This window comes from Oncorhynchus kisutch, linkage group LG28 (assembly GCF_002021735.2).
Source record: "Oncorhynchus kisutch isolate 150728-3 linkage group LG28, Okis_V2, whole genome shotgun sequence".
In the NCBI taxonomy this organism is placed as follows: Eukaryota; Metazoa; Chordata; class Actinopteri; order Salmoniformes; family Salmonidae; genus Oncorhynchus; species Oncorhynchus kisutch.
Genome location: NC_034201.2, coordinates 8,440,495 through 8,463,742, shown reverse-complemented (window position 1 = coordinate 8,463,742; position 23,248 = coordinate 8,440,495). Strand labels below are relative to the sequence as shown.

Here is a 23,248-nt window from a genome sequence, read left to right as displayed (position 1 = left end):
AAAGCCTACCATCGGTAACACACTACGCCGCCAGGGACTCAAATCCTGCAGTGCCAGACGTACTGGCTTAAGCAGAGGGACACATGTCCAGACCCGTCTGAAGTTTGCTAGAGAGCATTTGGATGATCCAGAAGAAGATTGGGAGAATGTCATATGAAACCAAAATATAACTTTTTGGTAAAAGCTCAACTCGTCATGTTTGGAGGACAAAGAATGCCGAGTTGCATCCAAAGAACACCATACCTACCATGAACATGGGGGTGGAAACATCATGCTTTGGGGCTGTTTTTCTGCAAAGGGACCAGGACGACTGATCCGTGTAAAGGAAAGAATGAATGGGGCCATGTATCGTGAGATTTGAGTGAAAACATCCTTCCATCAGCATGACAACGATCCCAAACACACCGCCCGGGCAACGAAGGAGTGGCTTCGTAAGAAGCATTTCAAGGTCCTGGAGTGGCCTAGCCAGTCTCAACACCATAGAAAATCTTTGGAGGGAGTTGAAAGTCTGTGTTGCCCAGCAACAGCCCTAAAACACCACTGCTCTAGAGGAGATCTGCATGGAGGAATTGGCCAAAATACCAGCAACAGTGTGTGAAAACCTTGTGAAGACTTACAGAAAACATTTGACCTCTGTCATTGCCAACAAAGGGTATATAACAAAGTATTGAGATAAACTTTTGTTATTGACCAAATACTTATTTTCCACCATAATTTGCAAATAAATTCATTAAAAATCCTACAATGTGATTTTCTGGATTTTTTTTCTCATTTTGTCTGTCATAGTTGAAGTTAAGTGGGAGAACTTGCACAATTGGTGGCTGACTAAATACTTTTTGCCCCACTGTATATAGTACCAGTCAAAGTTCGACACATACTCAGTTTTAAAAAACACTAATTTCCACATTGTAGAATAATAGTGAAGACATCAAAATGAGGAAATAACACATATGGAATCATGTAGTAACCATAAGTGTTAAATCAAAATACATTTTATATTTGAGGTTCTTCAAAGTAGCCACCCTTTGCCTTGATGACAGCTTTGCACACTCTTGGCATTCTCTCACCCAGCTTCATGAGATAGTCACATGGAATGCATTTCAATTAACAGGTGTGCCTTGTTAAAAGATAATTTGTGGTATTTCTTTCCTTCTTAATGTATGTGAGCCAATCAGTTGTGTTGTGACAAGGTAGGGGTGGTATACAGAAGATAGCCCTATTTGGTAAAAGACCAAGTCCATATTATGGCAAGAACAGCTCAGATAAGCAAAGAGAACTGACAGTCAATCATTACTTTAAGACAGGAAGGTCAGTCAATTCAGAAAATTTCAAGAACCTAGAGTTACCTCTGCTGCAGAAGATAAGTTCATTAGAGTTACCAGCCTCAGAAATCACAGCCCAAATAAATGCTTCACGGAGTTCAAGTAACAGACACATCTCAACATCAATTGTTCAGAGGAGACTGTGTGAATCAGGCCTTCATGGTCAAATTGCTGCAAAAAAGGACACCAATAAGAAGAAGATACTTGCTTGGGCCAAGAAACACTAGCAATGGACATTAGACTGGTGGAAATCTGTCCTTTAGTCTGATTAATACAAATTAGATTTTTCGTTCCAACCGCTATATCTTTGTGAGAGGCAGAGTAGGTGAACGGATGATCTCCACATGTATAGTTTCCACCGTGAAGCATGGAGGAGGAGGTGTGATGGTGCTTTGTTGGTGACACCATTTGTGATGCATTTAGAATTCAAGGCACACAACCAGCATGGCTACCACAGCATTCTGCAGTGATACACCATCCCATCTGGTTTGCGCTGAGTGGGACTATCATTTGTTTTTCAACAGGACAATGACCCAACACACCTCCATGCTGTGAAAGGGTTATTTGATCATGGAGATTGATGGAGTGCTGCATCAGATGACTTGGCCTCCACAATCACCCGATCTCAACCCAATTGAGATGGTTTGGGATGAGTTGTACCGCAGAGTGAAGAAAACGCAGCCAACAAGTGCTCAGCATGAGGGAACTCTTTCAAGACTGTTCAAGACTGTTGGAAAAGCATTCCAGGTGAAGCTGGTTGAGAGAATGCCAAATGTGTGCAAAGCTGTCATCAAGGCAAAGGGTGGCTACTTTGAAGAACCTCAAATATAAAATCTATTTTGATTTGTTAACACTTTTTTGGTTACTACATGATTCCATGTGTTATTTCATCGTTTTGATGTTGTCACTATTATTCTACAAAGTAGAAAATAGTACAAATAAAAACCCTTGAATGAGAAGGTGTCCAAACTTTTGACTGGTACCACCACCATTCAAAAGTTTGCAGTCACTTAGAAATGTCCTTGTTTTTGAAAGAAATCCAAATTTTGTCCATTAAAATATCAAATTGATCAGAAGTTTAGAGTAGACATTGTTAAAGTTGTAAATGACTATTGTAGCTGGAAACGGCTGATTTTTAATGGAATACCTACGGACGCCCATTATCAGCAACCATCACTCATGTGTTCCAATGGCACGTTGTGTTAGCTAATCAAAGTTTATCATTTTAAAAGGCTAATTGATCATTAGAAAACCCTTTTGGAATTATGTTAGCACAGCTGAAAACTGTTGTTCTGATTAAAGAAGCAAGAAATCTGCCCTTCTTTAGACTAGTTGAGTATCTGGAGCATCAGCATTTGTAGGTTTGATTACAGGCTCAAAAAAGGCCAGAAACAACAGTCTCAACGTAAACAGTGAAGAGGAGACTCCGCGATGCTGTCCTTCTAGGCAGAGTTGCAAAGAAAAAGCCATATCTCAGACTGGCATATAAAAAGAAAAGATTAAGATGGGCAAAAGAACACAGACACTGGACAGAGGAACCCTGTCTAGAGGGCCACCATCCCGGAGTCACCTCCTCACTGTTGACTTTGAGACTGGTGTTTTGCAGGTACTATTTAATGAAGCTGCCAGTTGAGGACTTGAGGCATCTGTTTCTCAAACTAGACACTAATGTACTTGTCCTCTTGCTCAGAGTTGCATCGGGGCCTCCCACTCCTCTTTCTATTCTGGTTAGAGACAGTTTGCGCTGTACTGTGAAGGATGTAGTACACTGCGTTGTACCAGATCTTCAGTTTCTTGGCAATTTGTCGCATGTATTAGCCTTCATTTCTCAGAACAAGAATAGACTGACGAGTTTCAGAAGAAAGTTTTGTTTCTAGCCTGTAATCGAACCCACAAATGCTGATGCTCCAGATACTCAACTAGTCTAAAGAAGGCCAGTTCTCTCTCTTTAATCAGAATAGTTTTCAGCTGTGCTAACAACTGCAAAAGGGTTTTCTAATGATCAAATTAGCCTTTTAAAATTATAAACTTGGATTATCTAACACAACGTGCCATTGGAACACAGGAGTGATGGTTTCTGATAATGGACCTCTGTACGCCTATGTAGATATTATTTTTAAATCAGCCGTTTCCAGCTACAATAGTCATTTACAACATTAACAATGTCTACACTGTATTTCTGATCAATTGTGTGTTATTTTAATGGACAAAAAAAATGCTTCTCTTTCAAAAACAAGGACATTTCTAAGTGACTCAACTTTTGAACAAGACACACACACACACACACACACATATACATACATATACACTAAACGGGTAGGGCTCAAAACCTGCCCTGAATGACAGGTCTCCACTGGTCATAATCATACCTCAAATGGTGACTAAACCGTAGCTGACAAAACACAGGTTTAGTTTCCTACTAAATCATATACAACGTGGTGTTTTCATCCAAGTTATCTAAACTGATCCTTCTCGTACAGGCCACACCAGCTCTGTCCAGGAAGAAAGAAAAAAAACACTTGGAGGTTGACATCAATACACCACTTAGCTAGCTATGCATTACAAATATGATCTTAACAGGCCAGCCATCTGAAATGATAACGGTTGTAGTTTATATCCACAGGCAATTAACATTACAATTGTGAGCAAGCAGCAGATGATGCTGGCTACCTCAGTGTCCCCAGAGAAGAACGATCGTGTCGTTTCCTTGGTCTCGTCGTGAGACAGCGCAACAGCCAGGTTTACCCATAGCTACGATGACATATCAAAACTCCTACGAAGCTCGCTCAGTAGAACATTTACAAAGCTATGCAAACAAACATTTGATGAAGATGCTTCATATAATTTGAGTCGGGTATGCATACACAGTTTAATTGGGGGCGAGATACCTTGCCCAACGCTAATGTCATGTTCAGTGGGACGCCGGGTAGTCACACGGCGCCTGGTTGGACAATATGGTCAGGTTGGATGGCTGGCGGACTCGACCGAGAAGATGAGGGGCGCTATCAAGCTAGTAGCTAACTGGCGAACATCGACTCAAACAAAGGCAACACAGCATGGCGAGATAGCCAATAGAATACACATTAAATAGCCAAGTTGAGAGTAAATGCTTTATTAATGTATGGCCCATTTTTTTTAGACAATGGCCGATTTTTAAAATGACAATGGGTACCCCCAAAAACATCTTTACCTGAATATTAGGATTAGCCCACGTTTGCTAGCTAGCTGGTTCTGTGTGGTGGAGGTGATGCTGTGTTGGAGAGAGAGAGAGAGAAAAAAGCACGCTTACCCGTTCTCGCGGTTTATCTTCGTTGGTGGTTGGCTCTCGATATTTTTACCGCGTCACTGATCAAATATAAAACTAACATAAAGAGTATCTGGTTACTGGCATTAGTGACTTAATTCAATGTGAATGTTTCAAATCCCAGTTGGCAGCGTATTTCTGTTTAAATCCGCATCCTTGAGTCAGATCTTTTCACGCTGCTTGTGCAGCACGGCGTGATACGAAACATAGGCAGTCCTCTACATTTGACAGAAACATAGGCAGTCCTCTACATTTGACAGAGTAAAGGCAAAGCAATGGTGGTAGGCTACTCGCAAGGATATACGAAATCGTTGATAAGTTAGCATCGGAGAGATGTCCGCAGTTTCCTAGATAACCTCCGACGGTCGTTCCCTAGTTCCGTTCGTTCAACAGGGAGGGAGAAAGAAAGAATGAATGATACGGGGGGGGATGAGTACGCTCAGTCAATCACATTCATACCGCGGAGACACGCAAAGCCTCCAGAGTGGTGCTGTCCCTGGTTCATAATTTCAGCCTGATTCCAACCCAACAATTTCCGTCTATTAGTCGCAATATTGGGCTCCTTTGTGGACCCCATGCATACACGGTATCCTTTCTGCAAATGTGAACAGAGAAACGTTTTTTTTTTTTTATGGGGGCGGATGAATATTGAACATTGTGTGTAATGAGTCAGGTAGGCCTATACCAGTGACTAAATTGATCAAAATACGTATGTGAATCACGTGTTGGAACTATCGCAAAACGTGTCATTCTGACGCGTCTACATCGATATGATCCTCCTGGCAAATCGATTTTTTTTCTTTAAATCGGACCATAGGCTATTTATCTATCCTTCCATTCTCCATAGAAATAGCAACTGATCAATATAGTGTGATTATAGCGGCACACTCCCTAATAGTGTGTCAATGAACAGTAGCCTAAACACAAACCTGTTGCCCTCCAAGGCCTATGCATTTCAGTAAAACACTTTTTTTTCTCCAGTTGAGTTTATTTGCACGGAAACAATCACACAGAAAACAATCTCAGTCACACAGGAGCCTGTATGCAGGATGAGGCAGGATAGTCACTGTAATTAACTCAGAAGACGAGCATCCACCTTTATGATGCAGTCTTAAAATGACTGCAGACAGAGAGGGGCAGAACTTGCTCCATTTAAACAGTGAAAGTTATAAGAAATGTTACACCTATGTTTTTGACAAATAGACTAGGAACACATTATAATGACTCTAGTAGGAAGCAGAGCACACCTACATTACAGATGAGTGTGTGTGTCAGTGTAGCCAAAATGGTCTAAGCAAAACAATGATCAAACTCGTCGCTATTGTTCTTGTGTGTTGCTATGTTGGTCACTGTGCCCCCCCCCCCCCCATGCACTCTATATTTCTGTGTGTCTGTCCCACCTTTATCCGTTCTATGAGCCATATAGTGCAGTGATTAGGAGATGAGAGATGGCTCAAACGGTTGTCTGTTGGCGTGTGTGCCGTATTCGACAGGGGGCTGAAATCTGACAGGGGGTGGTGAAGAGTCAAATCTACCAGTCGGTCCAGGGGAAGTCCTCAGGACTAGACATTTACCATCTGGACTCTCCCTTCACATTAACGGTTCTGACACCGAGTCAGAGAGAGTGACCCAGTCCACTCATCTATCTGAAGCGGGAATAGGTGTGTGTGTGTGTGGGTGTGTGTCGCAGATTATGTTTAACAAACTGTCTATACCTCTGCCTTGGGAACTTGGGAATGTCTCACCAACCCACTTTGGACAACCATGCTGTTCTACCTCCAAACTTTCTTTGTCTCCCTCTTCATCTCTCTTTCACTCTGTGTTTCTCGCTCTCTATCTGTGGTAGACTGAAACAAGCTAGAGCATTTTACCAGTGTTCAATAGAGCATCCCATCCCCCCAGAGCCCCTCCATTCCATTCCCGCTCCTGTCCCGCCCCTACCTGGTCCCCTCTTTTAAACAGACGGCCAATCCACAATCCACTGTGACAAAGGGAAAGAGCTGAGTGCATGATATCAGGGTGCTACTGGCAGCCAGACTCTGGCCAGCACATTTGCTTACACAGGGGTGCTTTCTGCAGATTGCAGCAGTTTGAGCTAAACCCCCCTCTGTCCACTCACTATGGACAGGGCCTAGAGGGGGAGGAGGGCATCACAAGTGTGAGGGATGGTGTGGGGTCGGGGTAGTCAAAATCAGTCATTATTTGTTTGTCTCTTTGACGGTTTGTTTTACACAACATTTTTATGTTGTTGTCCATGATCACAGCGCATGGTTTGCTCTCATAATGAGTGTGTCTGTCCTTTGTGAGTATGTGTGTTTGCGGTTGATAATCCCATCCTCAGCCAGGGTATGTGATACATGTGACTCCATTACGGGGCCCACCACCCTGCTACCATTGCTGTGGGCCTGACTGCTGTAGCTAACCCCAGGGGAGAGGGGAAAGGGGAGGAGGTGGATGTATATAGAGAGAGTGAGACACAGGAGGTGAGAGTTAGGGAGGGAGGGAGTATACCCCAGAGAGGGTGGAGATCAAACAGAACAGGCCTCTGCAGCCTGTGGCAGAAAGCACACGGCCCTCTACCACAATTTCCAACATCGGTCCCACCTCGTCTTCCTTAGTGCTGGCCTTTTCTCTCAGCTCTTACCTCCGATGCGTGATTCACTCCAGAAGAATGAGCATCCTCAACTAAGGGCTCTCACAGAATGGGATTCCATGGTTGAAATGCTATGGTTGATTGCTCCTGGCCGGAACCACGGAATGCAAATATATTATAATTGTTCAACATTAATTAATGTAGAAATTATGAAATTATAGCATTAAGCAATAACGCCCGAGGGGGTGTGGTACTGTAGGTATTTGTAGTTGTCCACATATTCTAAGTCAGAACCGTCCAGAGTAGTGATGTTGGACGGGCGGGCAGGTGCAGGCAGTGATCAGTTGAAGAGCATGCATTTAGTTTCACTTGTATTTAAGAGCAATTGGAGACCACGGAAGGAGAGTTGTATGGCATTGAAGCTAGTCTGGAGGGTTGTTAACACAGTGTCCAAAGAAGGGCCAGAAGTATACAGAATGGTGTCGTCTGCGTAGAGGTAGATCAGAGACTCACCAGCAATAAGAGCGACATCATTGATGCATGCAGACAGGAGGGTCGGTCCAAGAATTGAACCCTGTGGCACCCCCATAGAGACTCCCAGAGGCCCGGACAACAGGCCCTCCGATTTGACATACTGAACTCTATCAGAGAAGTAGTTGGTGAACCAGGCGAGGCAATCATTTGAGAAGCCAAGGCTATTGAGTCTGCCGATGAGGTTGTGGTGATTGACAGAGTCGAAAGCCTTGGCCAGGTCAATGAATACGGCTGCACAGTATTGTTTCTTATCGATGGTGGTTAAGATATCGTTTAGGACCTTGAGCGTGGCTGAGGTGCACCCATAACCAGCTCTGAAACCAGACTGCATAGCGGAGAAGGTATGGTGGGATTCAAAATGGTCGGTAATCTGTTTGTTGACTTGGATTTCGAAGACCTTAGAAAGGCAGGGTAGGATAGATATAGGTCTGTAGCAGTTTGGGTCAAGAGTGTCCCCCCCCTTTGAAGAGGGGGATGACTGCAGCTGCTTTCCAAACTTTGGGAATCTCAGATGACACGAAAGAGAGGTTGAACAGGCTAGTAATAGGGGTTGCAACAATTTCGGCAGATAATTTTTGAAAGAAAGGGTCCAGATTGTCTAGCCCGGCTGATTTGTAGGGGTCCAGATTTTGCAGCTCTTTCAGTGGTATAGATATACCACAAACCCCAGAGGTGCCTTATTGCTATTATAAACTGGTTACCAACATAATTAGAGCAGTAAAAATACATGTTATACGGTCTGATATACCACAGCTGTCAGCCGATCAGCATTCAGGGCTCGAACCATCCAGTTTATAATGCTATATAATGGGTCCCATGTGGCTTAGTTGGTTGAGCATGGCGCTTGCAATTCCAGGGTTATGGGTTTAATTCCCACGGGGGACCAGTACTCAATTGTAAGTCGCTCTGGATAAGAGCGTCTGCTAAATGACATAAATGTAGTAATCTGTGTCATTATATAGATAGTAAGAACACATTTTGACATTGTGTTAGCCTAGCACAAGATTGTGGATGGAGGTCTTGAATGTCCCCTAATCAAAGCATGCATGTTTGTTCAGGTTACAGTGAATTATATCAGTGGTTCCCAACCCGGGGTCCTACTGCAGGGTGTCCGTGGCTAGCAACAACAGATTAAACACATTTGGCCTAGGGATCTGTGGAACAAGTTAAGAGGATGCAATACAATACAATGTAATGTAATATTACTCATCTCTAATATTGTCACGTCCTGACCTTAGTTCCTTTTTTATGTCTCTATTTTGGTTTGGTCAGGGCGTGAGTTGGGGTGGGCATTCTATGTTTTGTTCTATGTTTTATACTTCTATGTGTTTGGCCTGGTATGGTTCCCAATCAGAGGCAGCTGTCAATCGTTGTCTCTGATTGAGAACCATACTTAGGTAGCCTGTTCCTACCTGTGTTTGTGGGTAGTTGTTTTCTGTCTCTGTGTCTGCACCAGACAGAACTGTTTCGTGTTGGTCTATTTTTGATATTTTGTCTTAGTGTTCTGAGTTAAAATAAATATTAACATGGACACTTACCACGCTGCGTTTTGGTCCGATCTTGACTACTCTTCATCAGACGAAGAGGATTGTTACAAATATAGGCTACCCTAGATGCACAACAGGGCCTGGGAGGGTCACAAGGATCCACAGAACTCCATCAAGGATCCAGTTTTCAACTCAACTTGTATTTCCTAAAAATGTTGTTTTGAACGTAAATGCACTGTCATTGAAGCTTTAAACCTGAAAATGTGTCTCTCTGCTCCATGGGAATATGTGTAGAATTGCAGTAAATTACCTTGACAACTGCAACAATTGAGGGGGGGCCTTTAAAATGTTATTTCCCAGGGCCCAAGATTTGGTTAGTCCAGCCATGCGGTGCAGCAGTCATAGTGAAACTTCTTGTATGCTATTTTTGTTGGACTCTAAAGTTGGAGTTGTGTTCTGATTTTAAGGGGGTCCCTGATGTATTTGCTATAACAAAAGGAATCCCCACCCAAAAATGTTCCAATCATGTCAGCATGATTTGATCAACTCCATGTGACTTGTGTCAGTTACATGTTTTAATCATACCAATTGAGGTTTACATTTAAAAGCAGTCCAGCACTGCTGGTATCGATAGAGCTAAGTGACTCACTGGTATGTCACCCCCACCTCCCCATGCTTCTGAAACTTTCAAAGTCGCAGTCTCCAGGAAACCGTCCCCAGTATAGCGGATTACTTTCTGGTCGATACGACCTACTAAAAGATATTTATATTCCTCCCATTGCTTTTTGGAGTCATCTCCCTGGGACAACCAGCCTATTTCTGGTGTCTTTCTTGCTCATTCTCCCTCTCGCCCTCCCCTCTCCACATCTCCCTGCCTCCCCAAACTAGTTCCTGAAGGTCACCCTGCTGTTCTAGTTTGAACTTTGAGAATAATTAGACAGAATGAAACCAGGACAGTGAGGAGGAGAGCTGGTGCCACGGCAACGTAACTCAGTGAGATCAGGGGACGGGTGCCTCAGGTCTGTTGCGTATCGACGTCCCTAAGGAAGGAAGTCGTACTGTAGCTCAGTGGGCGACGACACTTATATACACCACACATCTGCTTCATGATTGGCAAAGGCTCAGTCAGTTTGCTTCACTTCCTCACCATCCTACCCTAGTTGCTAGTGAGGTAGAAGAGGGAGGTTTTGTGTGGGGACAGAGAAGTGGATAAATGGAGGCGGTTGCTAACAGACTAACAGCATAGAGACATACATGGACAGTATATGGGAAGAGTTTCCCTTATGACCCCTCCGCTGCATAGACTGCAGCTAGGTCACCTCCAATGAGGCATGAGCAGTGTGGGCAGGATTCAGCTGCTTGTTTTACCATCTTTAATGATCTCCTGTGGATATGTCGCAGATACTTACTAAATACAGTACACAAAAATTGTAACAAACTGTATTTTGTCCTCTTTCACTTCACTTCCTTTTATTCCTTAGTTGCCAACATGGCTCGATAGGCATAATCATGTGATCAGTCAGGTGTGTGCGTATAGCTGACAAGTGAACAGGACAGAACAGACCTTTACTGTCAGTTTACCTTTTGAGGCCAGCGTCACTCTCATCCCGATTTATGACAGAACTAGCTGAATCATGTACGATGAAACAATTACACCTGAGCAAGAACTAAATCACTAAGCAAGCTTTCCAACAAACAATGCATGCTCTCATTCAAGTCCATTACTGGTAGCCATCACATGGTTAACCTGACTGCTCTCCTTTTTGGCTCAGCAGTGAAAAGCAGAGCCGGAGAGAGATCCAGTTTCAGTGTGAGGATGTAGCAGAGATCTCGCCTGGATATGACCTGATTTGAGACCATTGTTACACTTGTGGGTGGAGGGAGGGAATGATAAAATGAGGTCACAGGAGAATCAGCCCATCGTAGAATAGAACCTGATAAACTAAAACCATCCATTCGTCTCCACGCTCCCTCCGCAAGCTCTTGTTTCCAGGACAACTCCCACAATGAACATCTGATGCGTTGTTATGGCAAGATGTGTTTTTGAGTTATAATAGAGCACAACAGGTTGTCGTTGCAGCACAGCCTTCCTATTTCATCTTCCTCTCTGAAGTTCACCGTCCCAACAGTTCATCACTATTCACTGCACCTCTGTGTAGTTTCCTTAGAACCTTAGTATGTTCCTCTGTAATACAATGCTTAAATGTATAACATCGTCTTCACCACGAAAGCCAGGAACCGGGACTTCTGTCACATAGCATTATTGGGTTTATGAATGGTCGGCTTGTTTTGTTTATGTAAGTGACTTGCTGAGGGTTTTTGGGCACTGGCCTTAGGACGTGCACTGAGCATGTCATGTTAGATAGTGGGTTAGGATACTCCACAGTGTACTGTATAGAGAAGATGTGTGTGAACAGCAGTAGGTGTGCTAGTAAGTGTAGGTGTTCTCTTGTATAACAGACAGTGTATTTGTGTAGGAGTGGTGGGTGTAGGTGAGTATTAATGTACTGTAAGTGTGCCCCCGTGTAAAGAGTTTATGTGTTCATTCTGTGAGAATCACAGTACTGCCCCACATACATAACCCCCTCCATTCCTCTCTACCTCGACCCTGGGCCCTGTGGACTGGGATCTGCTACCTCCTCCTCGTTAGCAGACCTCACTAATTATACCCTAATGAGGTGTCGGGCCTGTGGGGCCTTAATCACTTAAATATTTAAAGAAAGAAGTCTATATGGCTTATTTCTTTATCTGGTCTGTGGGATTAACATTGGGAAGTGAGACAGGAAGTGAGACAGTATGGCGGAAAACCCATCACCTCTGGCCTAGTTACCACTCGGATAGGAACAGTCTTCCTCGCTCATTATGAGCCAATATCATTTTCATCCCTACAGTTTGACTGAGAGAACCAGTCAAACATGAATCCTGTTGCTATGCAACTACAGTATCACTCTCTATTTTTTGATCAGATTACCAGTACAACATGGAGCTCATAGCAAATCAAATAAGAAGCTAATCTGTTCAAGTCAACATGCATGTGATGTAAGAGCTAGGAAATATAAAGCACTGCTGCTCGTCGTTTTGGGTGGCACATAGAAAAAGGTCATGCTTTTGAGTAACCAATTACTACCACAATATTATTGTAAGTATTTAGCTAATAAAGTGGTGATTCTAAACCTGATCCCCCCCAAAATAGTCTTGCCATTCATTGACTCCCATTGACTCCGCCCAGCCAAGCACTGACCTATGATCCCCTCCATCCTCACCCTCTTCACCTTCACCTACACTGGAGTGATCTATTACAGGAGGCCACTGTAATAGCTGCTTGACACTTCTACCTTATCTGACCTCCAGGGCCAGGCGATTAGAGATAATCTCAAATTCGCAGACCTTTAGACTGAGCTGGAGATTTGAGAGTGGCTAGGCGATCCTGGAACTAGAATAGAACTGAATCAATGGTGGCTGTGGCTGTCTAGTAACAGGTACAAATAACTCTGTAACGATAACAGTCTTTTTTTTGTTTTTGTTTGCCCTGAATGACCCAACTTTTTTATGCCTCCCACCCCCTCACCACTACCACCTTCGCATCTCTCATAAAAAGAGGTTACAGTTGCTAACAGCATACCATGCCTATAAATAACATCTCTCAGTTAATTAAAAATGTACAGATATGTATACCTGATTAAGTATTCCCTGTTAAAATACTGCATGAAGCGCTCTGCATTTTCAAGCAAGGGTTCCCCCTAGTGGATAAACAATAGAACATCTCAAAGCCGCAGCAGCTACAAACGCGACATGAAAACACATCTTATGTGATTCAGTTGAAAACACGAGTCGTAAACAAACTGAATCTATATTGCCCCGATCAAGTGTTTCCAGAACATCTAGAACAGAGGGAAAAATACACCAGCTGTTGTTGAAATAAAACAATCGACAGCAAACATTTCTCATCCCATCCCACAACATAACTCACCACAAACAAACAAAACCTGAAATGTTGCTGGTAAAGATGTGTGGGTAGTAAATGCGTACCAAAAAAATGTGGGTGTTTCTCTGACAAGGTAGAAAGTGTGATGGAGAGTATATGACTGGCTGGGATGCAAAGCAGGTAAGGCATAGGAGGGTAAGAATTAGTTACTGTACCATGTGTGCCACACACTGTGAGACCATCCTATGGTCCAGGACTATCCGTGTCCTTCCACTCATCCTATCTCAGGTAAATATGGCACCCCTATCTCAGAGAAATAGTTTGTTTACAGTGTTGTTGTTTTTTTGTATTGCTTAGGTTCAATTACAACATAACGGCTGATGTAAGATGTTGCAAAGTGCATTTGTCACTGATGCTATTAACCAATTTGGTCAATAACAAAAACATTTTTTTTTAAACATACGTAGAAATTGATTGGCGTGCGTAAAGTATGGTGCATAGAGTCCAGGGTACGTAAAGGAAAGCGAAACAACAGAATATGTCTTGGACAGAAGTGATATCGGAGACATTTGGTTAGTGGAGAAAGAGGAATAAAACACGCAGACTAATAATTGAATGAGCGTTTTGAGTCAACATTACTGATAGAAGTCTTACTGATGCCGGTTTTGCATGATTTCCTCATTTGCAAGATGCACCACTCCTTGCGGACAGCTACATGACCACTGTATCTCTCAGGCAAATGAAGTCACCCGAGGGCTAAAGATGTGTCAGTTGTCCTCTGTATAGTTAATCACGAATCTCTTTCAGACTCTGTTGAACTTACTGCTCGACATCTTGTGTTTTGAATATTCACTACTTAGCTGAGAATTGTTCACACCATGTTGTTCTGCCTGGTTTGCCAAAGTTAACAGTCAGCTGCTGCTGGAAGTATAAACACAATTCTCCTTTTTGGCATGTGAGGATGTTCTCCTGGATGCATTTGATCTCAGATTTGATATGTTTATGAAAGCTTTGGTACTCTGTACAGAGTACAACTAAGACAGCATGGCAGGTCGATTTCAAGTAGGGAAAGGGAAAGTGGGATACCTTGTCAATTGTACAACTGAATGCATTCAACTGAAATCTGCTGCAATTTGCTTGCATGCCAGTATGTATTAAGAGTGAACGTACTTTCCCATGTACTGTATGAACACACACTTGTGTACCCTCCAGGATCATACATGAGGGAATGTCCTGGTCACACTATGGCAGAGAAAACCCTCTCTCTTCTCATTATCATTACAGGCAAGTATAGCTCTTTCCATAAAAACTAACACAGTATGGATTTACTTTTCAGATACAATAGATGTTTTAGATTTTTGTCAGTATGCAAGACAAATAGTTTTTCCAATAATATAATGCCCACTAAATTCATTTGCTTGACAAATAGCCATGATCAACATGAATTGCTTAGGTAACACTTTCTTTGGATAGCCCATCTGTAGATGCTCTACAGACTATCAGTAACATTTAAACTAATTTTCTACTAACCTCAGCCCTAACCTTAACATTAACCTGTATCCTAACCCTAAACTTAACCCTTACCTTAACCCTTATTGTAAACCGAACCCCAACCTTAACCTTAGCACGCAGTTGCTTATCAACAGATAGCTTGTTGATAGTATGACCATCTGTAAAGAATTTACAGATGGACTATCCGGACTGTCCAAATAAAGTGTGACCTCACTGATGAGTAATACAATCAGCACACCTCTGTCTTCTTGCAGGAATTGTTCACAACACTATGTCACCATTGCCAGGCAATGCTTTCAGGTATACAAATCCTATGCTTTACAGTATCCTTGTTTACTCCATGTCAATAACTACTACATTTACACTTATAAAAGAGGATAATTACACCATTACATTTATCTCAATGGTTTGTCTTCAGGGTGAATGGAAGAGCACATGATCCCTATGTTGACATCAGTGGCACTACCCAACCCACTACTGGTCCAGGATATCCTGAATCTACAGTTTCCTCTGAAATATTAGCTACCACCACATCCATGGACCTGTCTGTATACACCACTGAAACAGCCTTTACAAAGTCACAACAGGGAGAGTCAAACCCCACTTCAACAACATTAGGAGGTCCCTCACCTGGGGATGAAATCATGACGGAAACTTCACATGTCCTGGCAACCACTTTTACACAAGCACCTTCCACAAAAGAACCCCCTGGAAGCACGTCTCAGATCGACCTTGCGACGAAAATGCCCGTACAATTTGAAATAGCAAATGTAAAGGCCATAGAAACTACAAACAAATTGGAAGAAACTTCATATGAGACAAAAACAACAGAGAGAACAACTGCAACTGCAGAATCATCGGAAAATTCAGAGGTGAAAACATCTGAAATGTCGACAAGTGCATTTGAACCGGCCCGTGTTGACGCTCCTGTAAGATCCTCAACTTCAAAAGACACGATAACTACACCCACAACCTCTTCTTTGATAACAACACCTAAAATGAAATCTGCAATCATATCAGAAATTGCACCAGCACCTGTATATGCTTCAAACTCATCTGGCATGTTAAGAACAACTACATTACAAACCATAGCAACAACTTGGCCATTATGGGGGAAAACGTTTGAGCTGTTAGCCACCTCTCCTGGAAAACCATCTGAAAGAACATTAGAGACGTCAACTATAATGCCAATGTCCACATCTGCTTCTTCGGCGCCAGGCAGCGTTTCTGAGACATTGTCTGCAATTACATCACCAAGGATAACTTTTGCCACAGTTGCATTCCTACCTATTGTATCAGTTCCTACACCTGACAGCCCATTGGAAACTAAAGCTACAGCTACGACAGAACGTACAGGTGAAAGCAATCCTAAAACCACAGCTGCGACTCCGTATGAAACAACTGATATAAACACACCTGAAACATCATCCACAACCCCATCAACTAAACCTAAAACATCATCCACTTATACAACATTCCCATCAACTGCACCTGAGACATCTGTGAAAGTCACTAAAGAACCCTTTACAACAGATGCAACCATGGCCACGAGCTCATCAGAAAAACTGTCAACAGCCTACTTTCAAGCTTATCAAACCACAACTACAACTGATACATCAACTATAACTTCAACAAGTGACTCTTCAACTATTCCTGTATCTGCAACATTGTGGACAGTTACAGCAGAAAGGATAACTACATTCCCCCCATCAACCGAACCTAAAACAGCATCCACAGCCACATACACAACAATCCCACACACCGAAACTGAAACATTAACCACAACCACAACATCCATATCAACCAAACCTGAAACATCATCAACAGCCACATACACACCATCCCCATCAACTGAACCCAAAACATCATACAGAACTACAACATTCCCATCGACCGAAACGGAATCATCATCCACAACTACATCACCCCTATCAACCGTACCTCAAACATCATCCACAACTACAACATTCCCATCAATTGAAACATCATCCACAACTACAACATCCCTATCAACCGAACCAGAAACATCATCCACAACTACAACATTCCCATCAACTGAAACTGAAACATCATCCACAACTACAACATCCATATCAACCAAACCTGGAACATCCTCCACAGCCACATACACAACATCCCCATCCACCAATCCTGAAACATCATCCACAACTACAACATTCCCATCGACCGAAACAGAAACATCCTCCAAAGCTACAACATTCCCATCAACTAAAACTGAAACATCCTCCATAGCCAGAAACACATCATCTCCACCAACTGAACCAGAAGCCTCATCCACAACTACAACATTCCCATCAACCAAACCAGAAACATCATACACAGCCACATACATTACTGACCCTTCAACTGAAACTGAAACATCTTCCACATCCACAACATCCCTATCAACTGAAACTGAAACATCATACATATCCACAACAACCTTATCAACGGAAGCTGAAACATCATCCACAACTACAACATCCATATCAGCCAAACCTGAAACATCATCCACAGCCACATACACAACATCCCCATCAACCAAACTTGAAACATCATCCACAACTACAACATTCCCAGCGCCCGAAACTACAACATTCCCATCAACTGAAACTGAAACATCATCCACAGCTACATACACAACATCCCCATCAATCGAACCTGAAACATCATCCACAACTACAACATTCCCATCAGCCGTAACTGCAACATCCACATCAACCAAACCTGAAACATCATCCACACCTACAACATTCCCATCAACCGTAACTGCAACATCCACATCAACCAAACCTGAAACATCATCCACAGCCACATACACAACACCCCTATCAACTGTACCTGAAACATCATCGACAACTACAACATTCCCATCAACCGAAACTAAAACATCATCCACTATTGCAACATCCATATCAAACAAACATGAAACATCACCCACCGCCACATACACAACATTCCCATCAACCGAAATTGAAACATCATTCACAACACCCCCATCAACCGAACATGAAATATCGTACACAACCACATACATGACATCCCTATCAACCGAAACTGAAACATCATACATATCCACAACAACCTTATCAACTGAACCTGATACATCATCCACAACTACAACATTTCCATCAACTGAAACTGAAACATCATCCACAACTACAACATTCCCATCAACCAAACCAGAAACATCATACACAGCCACATATATTACTGACCCATTAACTGAAACTGAAACATCTTCCACATCCACAACATCCCTATCAACTGAAACTGAAACATCATACATATCCATAACAACCGTATCAACTGAACCTGATACATCATCCACAACTACAACATCCATGTCAGCCAAACCTGAAACATCATCCACAACTACAACATTCCCATCAATTGAAACATCATCCACAACTACAACATTCCCATCAATTGAAACATCATCCACAACTACAACATCCCTATCAACCGAACCAGAAACATCATCCACAACTACAACATTCCCATCAACTGAAACTGAAACATCATCCACAACTACAACATCCATATCAACCAAACCTGGAACATCCTCCACAGCCACATACACAACATCCCCATCCACCAATCCTGAAACATCATCCACAACTACAACATTCCCATCGACCGAAACAGAAACATCCTCCAAAGCTACAACATTCCCATCAACTAAAACTGAAACATCCTCCATAGCCAGAAACACATCATCTCCACCAACTGAACCAGAAACCTCATCCACAACTACAACATTCCCATCAACCAAACCAGAAACATCATACACAGCCACATACATTACTGACCCTTCAACTGAAACTGAAACATCTTCCACATCCACAACATCCCTATCAACTGAAACTGAAACATCATACATATCCATAACAACCGTATCAACTGAACCTGATACATCATCCACAACTACAACATCCATGTCAGCCAAACCTGAAACATCATCCACAACTACAACATTCCCATCAATTGAAACATCATCCACAACTACAACATCCCTATCAACCGAACCAGAAACATCATCCACAACTACAACATTCCCATCAACTGAAACTGAAACATCATCCACAACTACAACATCCATATCAACCAAACCTGGAACATCCTCCACAGCCACATACACAACATCCCCATCCACCAATCCTGAAACATCATCCACAACTACAACATTCCCATCGACCGAAACAGAAACATCCTCCAAAGCTACAACATTCCCATCAACTAAAACTGAAACATCCTCCATAGCCAGAAACACATCATCTTCACCAACTGAACCAGAAACCTCATCCACAACTACAACATTCCCATCAACCAAACCAGAAACATCATACACAGCCACATACATTACTGACCCTTCAACTGAAACTGAAACATCTTTCACATCCACAACATCCCTATCAACTGAAACTGAAACATCATACATATCCACAACAACCTTATCAACGGAAGCTGAAACATCATCCACAACTACAACATCCATATCAGCCAAACCTGAAACATCATCCACAGCCACATACACAACATCCCCATCAACCAAACTTGAAACATCATCCACAACTACAACATTCCCAGCGCCCGAAACTACAACATTCCCATCAACTGAAACTGAAACATCATCCACAGCTACATACACAACATCCCCATCAATCGAACCTGAAACATCATCCACAACTACAACATTCCCATCAGCCGTAACTGCAACATCCACATCAACCAAACCTGAAACATCATCCACAGCTACATACACAACATCCCCATCAATCAAACCTGAAACATCATCCACAACTACAACATCCCCATCGACCGAAACTGAAACATCATCCACACCTACAACATTCCCATCAACCGTAACTGCAACATCCACATCAACCAAACCTGAAACATCATCCACAGCCACATACACAACACCCCTATCAACTGTACCTGAAACATCATCGACAACTACAACATTCCCATCAACCGAAACTAAAACATCATCCACTATTGCAACATCCATATCAAACAAACATGAAACATCACCCACCGCCACATACACAACATTCCCATCAACCGAAATTGAAACATCATTCACAACACCCCCATCAACCGAACCTGAAATATCGTACACAACCACATACATGACATCCCTATCAACCGAAACTGAAACATCATACATATCCACAACAACCTTATCAACTGAACCTGATACATCATCCACAACTACAACATTTCCATCAACTGAAACTGAAACATCATCCACAACTACAACATCCATATCAACCAAACCTGGAACATCATCCACAGCCACATACACAACATCCCCATCCACCAAACCTGAAACATCATCCACAACTACAACATTCCCATCGACCGAAACAGAAACATCCTCCAAAACTACAACATTCCCATCAACTAAAACTGAAACATCCTCCATAGCCAGAAACACATCATCTCCACCAACTGAACCAGAAACCTCATCCACAACTACAACATTCCCATCAACCAAACCAGAAACATCATACACAGCCACATATATTACTGACCCATTAACTGAAACTGAAACATCTTCCACATCCACAACATCCCTATCAACTGAAACTGAAACATCATACATATCCATAACAACCGTATCAACTGAACCTGATACATCATCCACAACTACAACATCCATGTCAGCCAAACCTGAAACATCATCCACAGCCACATACACATCAACCAAACCTGAAACATCATCCACAACTACAACATTCCCATCGCCTGAAACAGAAACATCCTCCAAAACTACAACATTCCCATCAACTGAAACATCATCCACAACTACAACATCCATATCAACCAAACCTGAAACATCATCCACAGCAACATACACAACATCCTCATCAACCGAACCTGAAACATCATCCACAACTACAACATCCATATCAACCAAACTTGAACCATCATCCACAGCCACATACACATCCCCATCAACTGAAAATGAAACCTCATCCACAACTACAACATCCAAATCAACCCAAACTGAAACATCATCCACAGATACAATATCCACATCAACTAAACCTGAAACAACATCCACAACTACAACATTCCCAACGACCATAACTACAACATCATCCACGACTACATCCCCATTAACCGAACCTGAAACATCATCCACAGTCAGGAACACATCATCTCCACCAACCGAACCAGAAACATCATACATAACCACACACATTACTTACCCATCAACTGAAACCTCATCCACATCCACAACCACCCCATCAACTGAAATTGAAACATCATCCACATCCACAACAACCCCATCAACTGAAACTGAAACATCATCCACAACATCCCCATCAACCAAAACTGAAACATCATCCACAACATTCCCATCAGCTGAAACATCATCCACAATTACAACATCCACATCAACCAAACCTGAAACATCATCCACAGCCACATACACAACATTTCCATCGACCAGAACTGAAACATCATTCACAACTACAACATCCATATTAACTGAAACTGAAACATCATCCACAGATACAACATCCATATCAATCAAACCTGAAACATCCTCCACAGCCACATACACAACATTCCCATCAACCGAAACTGAAACATCATCCAAAACTACAACATTCCCATCAACCATAACTGCAACATCATCCACAACTACAACATCCCCATTAACCAAACCTGAAACATCATCCACAACAACCCCATCAACCGAACCTGAACCATCATACACAACCACATACATGATATCCCCATCAATCGAAACGGAAACATCATCCACAACAACCCTATCAACTGATACTGAAACATCATCCATAACTACAACATCTGCAATATCAAAACGTGAAACATCCGTGAACGTCATATCTGAAACATTTACAATAGATGGAACCACAACCACTATCTCAGTAGAAAAACGGTCAACAGCCTCCCTTCAAACATTTAAAACCACAACTGAGACATCAATAACTACACTTGAAACTCCAGTTTCTACACCAAGTGACTCTTCAGCTACCACTGTACCTGCAACACTGTCTACAGTTACATCAGGAAGGATAACTACGGCCCCACCAACTGAATCACCATTAGACACATCCAAAGCTACATTTGAGACATCAATATCAACCATTCCAGTAACTACAGAGATAACCCCCACCGGAATATCAGCTACAACAGAAAGTCGAACAGCAACAACCTCACCTGGAAATGTATTGACAACTACAATCACATCCTCAATATCTGCTTCAACTACTGAGGCAAAAACAGAAAACCCATCTTCCATCACTCCGGAACCTCCAGCTACAAACACACGTGTTACATCAGCATTTACAGCCTCTTCAGAGAGGATGAGTATATCAACATCGAGTACCCTCCCAGAAATCACAACTCAGAATTTGACATCTACTTTAACATCTACCTTTTCTGCAGCAACTACTTCAAATCACAGCATAACTCGGATGACAACAACAACAACAACTACAAAAGCCACTGCAGGTTCAGTCATAACTAAAACTGGCAGTGTGACGGACAAAGTTGGCTCAATCAAAACTAAATCTTCAACGACCACACCTGTGCCAATCCCACCTCCACCCTCATCAACTAATGATATCTTTATGACCATTACTTTGGTTATCCTAGTATTGATTTTGGTTGCTATAACTTTAGTTATTTTTGTCTTTGATCAAAATCCTTGCAGAGAGACCTATAATTTATAATATCTTTGACACAAAATGTATTTTTGACTGAAAGGACCTCACGTAATAGACAATTGCAACCTCAAGAAAGGGAGAGTAAGAAATCTATCCCGTGTTGATGTCACCTGAAAGGATTTAGTGCCTTTGAACGGGGTATGGTAGTAAGTGCCAGGCACATCGGTTTGAGTGTGTCAAGAACTGGAACGCTGCTTGGTTTTTTCACACTCAACAGTTTCCCGTGTGAATCAAGAATGGTCCACCACCCAAAGGACATCCAACCAACTTGACAACTGTGAGAAAGAATTGTGAGAAAGAATTCCCTGTGGAATTATTTTCGACAACTTGCCCTGATGAATTGAAGCTACTCCGAGGGCAAAAGGGAGTGCAACTCAATATTAGGAAGGTGTTCCTAATGTTTTGTACACTGTGTATACACTCTTAGAAAGAAGGGTTCCAAAAGGATTCTTCGGTTGTCCCCATAGGAAAACCCTTTTTTTGGTTCCAGATATAACCCTTTTGGGTTCAATGTAGAACCTTCTGCACCAAAAAGAGTTCTCCTATGGGGACAGGCGAAGAACCCTTATAGGTTCTAGATAGCTTCCAACTTACCGTTAATGCACCTCATTGTTGTAACCAACTGCAAAATTCACTGCAATTGGATGCTCTGATGTTTTTACATGTTTCATTTCACCTTTATTTAACCAGGTAGGCCAGTTGAGAACAAGTTCTCATTTACAACTGTGACCTGGCCAAGATAAAGCAAAGCAGTGCGACACAAACAACAACACAGAGTTACACATGGGATAAACAAATGTACATTCAATAACACAATATAAAATCTGTATACAGTGTGTGCAAATGAAGTAGGGAGGTA

The 23,248-nt window shown here is 42.3% G+C and overlaps 2 protein-coding genes across 5 annotated transcripts in view; one reads left to right on the top strand and one right to left on the bottom strand.

The window, feature by feature from the left end:
- Positions 1 to 5,236, bottom strand: part of LOC109872957 (spectrin beta chain, non-erythrocytic 1) — a 106,510-nt gene extending 101,274 nt beyond the window's left edge. For all 4 annotated transcript variants that reach the window (XM_031807418.1, XM_031807420.1, XM_031807422.1 and 1 more), the window contains exon 1: positions 4,612 to 5,236. The gene's annotated coding sequence lies outside the window, so the exon portion shown is untranslated. The remainder of the gene's footprint in view (positions 1 to 4,611) is intronic.
- Positions 5,237 to 14,931: 9,695 nt separating this feature from the next.
- On the top strand, positions 14,932 to 22,810 carry LOC116358157 (mucin-2-like). The gene is made up of 2 exons (XM_031808494.1): positions 14,932 to 14,977; positions 15,096 to 22,810. The coding sequence occupies exons 1-2, from the start codon at positions 14,949 to 14,951 to the stop codon at positions 22,393 to 22,395; spliced, it is 7,329 nt and encodes a 2,442-aa protein (XP_031664354.1). The 5' UTR covers positions 14,932 to 14,948; the 3' UTR covers positions 22,396 to 22,810.
- Positions 22,811 to 23,248: the final 438 nt, after the last annotated feature.

What these genes read in the sequence shown, in the direction of transcription:
- LOC116358157 (XM_031808494.1), top strand. Translation starts at nt 14,949, where the DNA reads ATGTCACCATTGCCAGGCAATGCTTTCAG. An exon ending in TTGCCAGGCAATGCTTTCAG is followed by an intron (nt 14,978 to 15,095) that starts GTATACAAATCC and finishes GTTTGTCTTCAG; the next exon opens with GGTGAATGGAAGAGCACATG.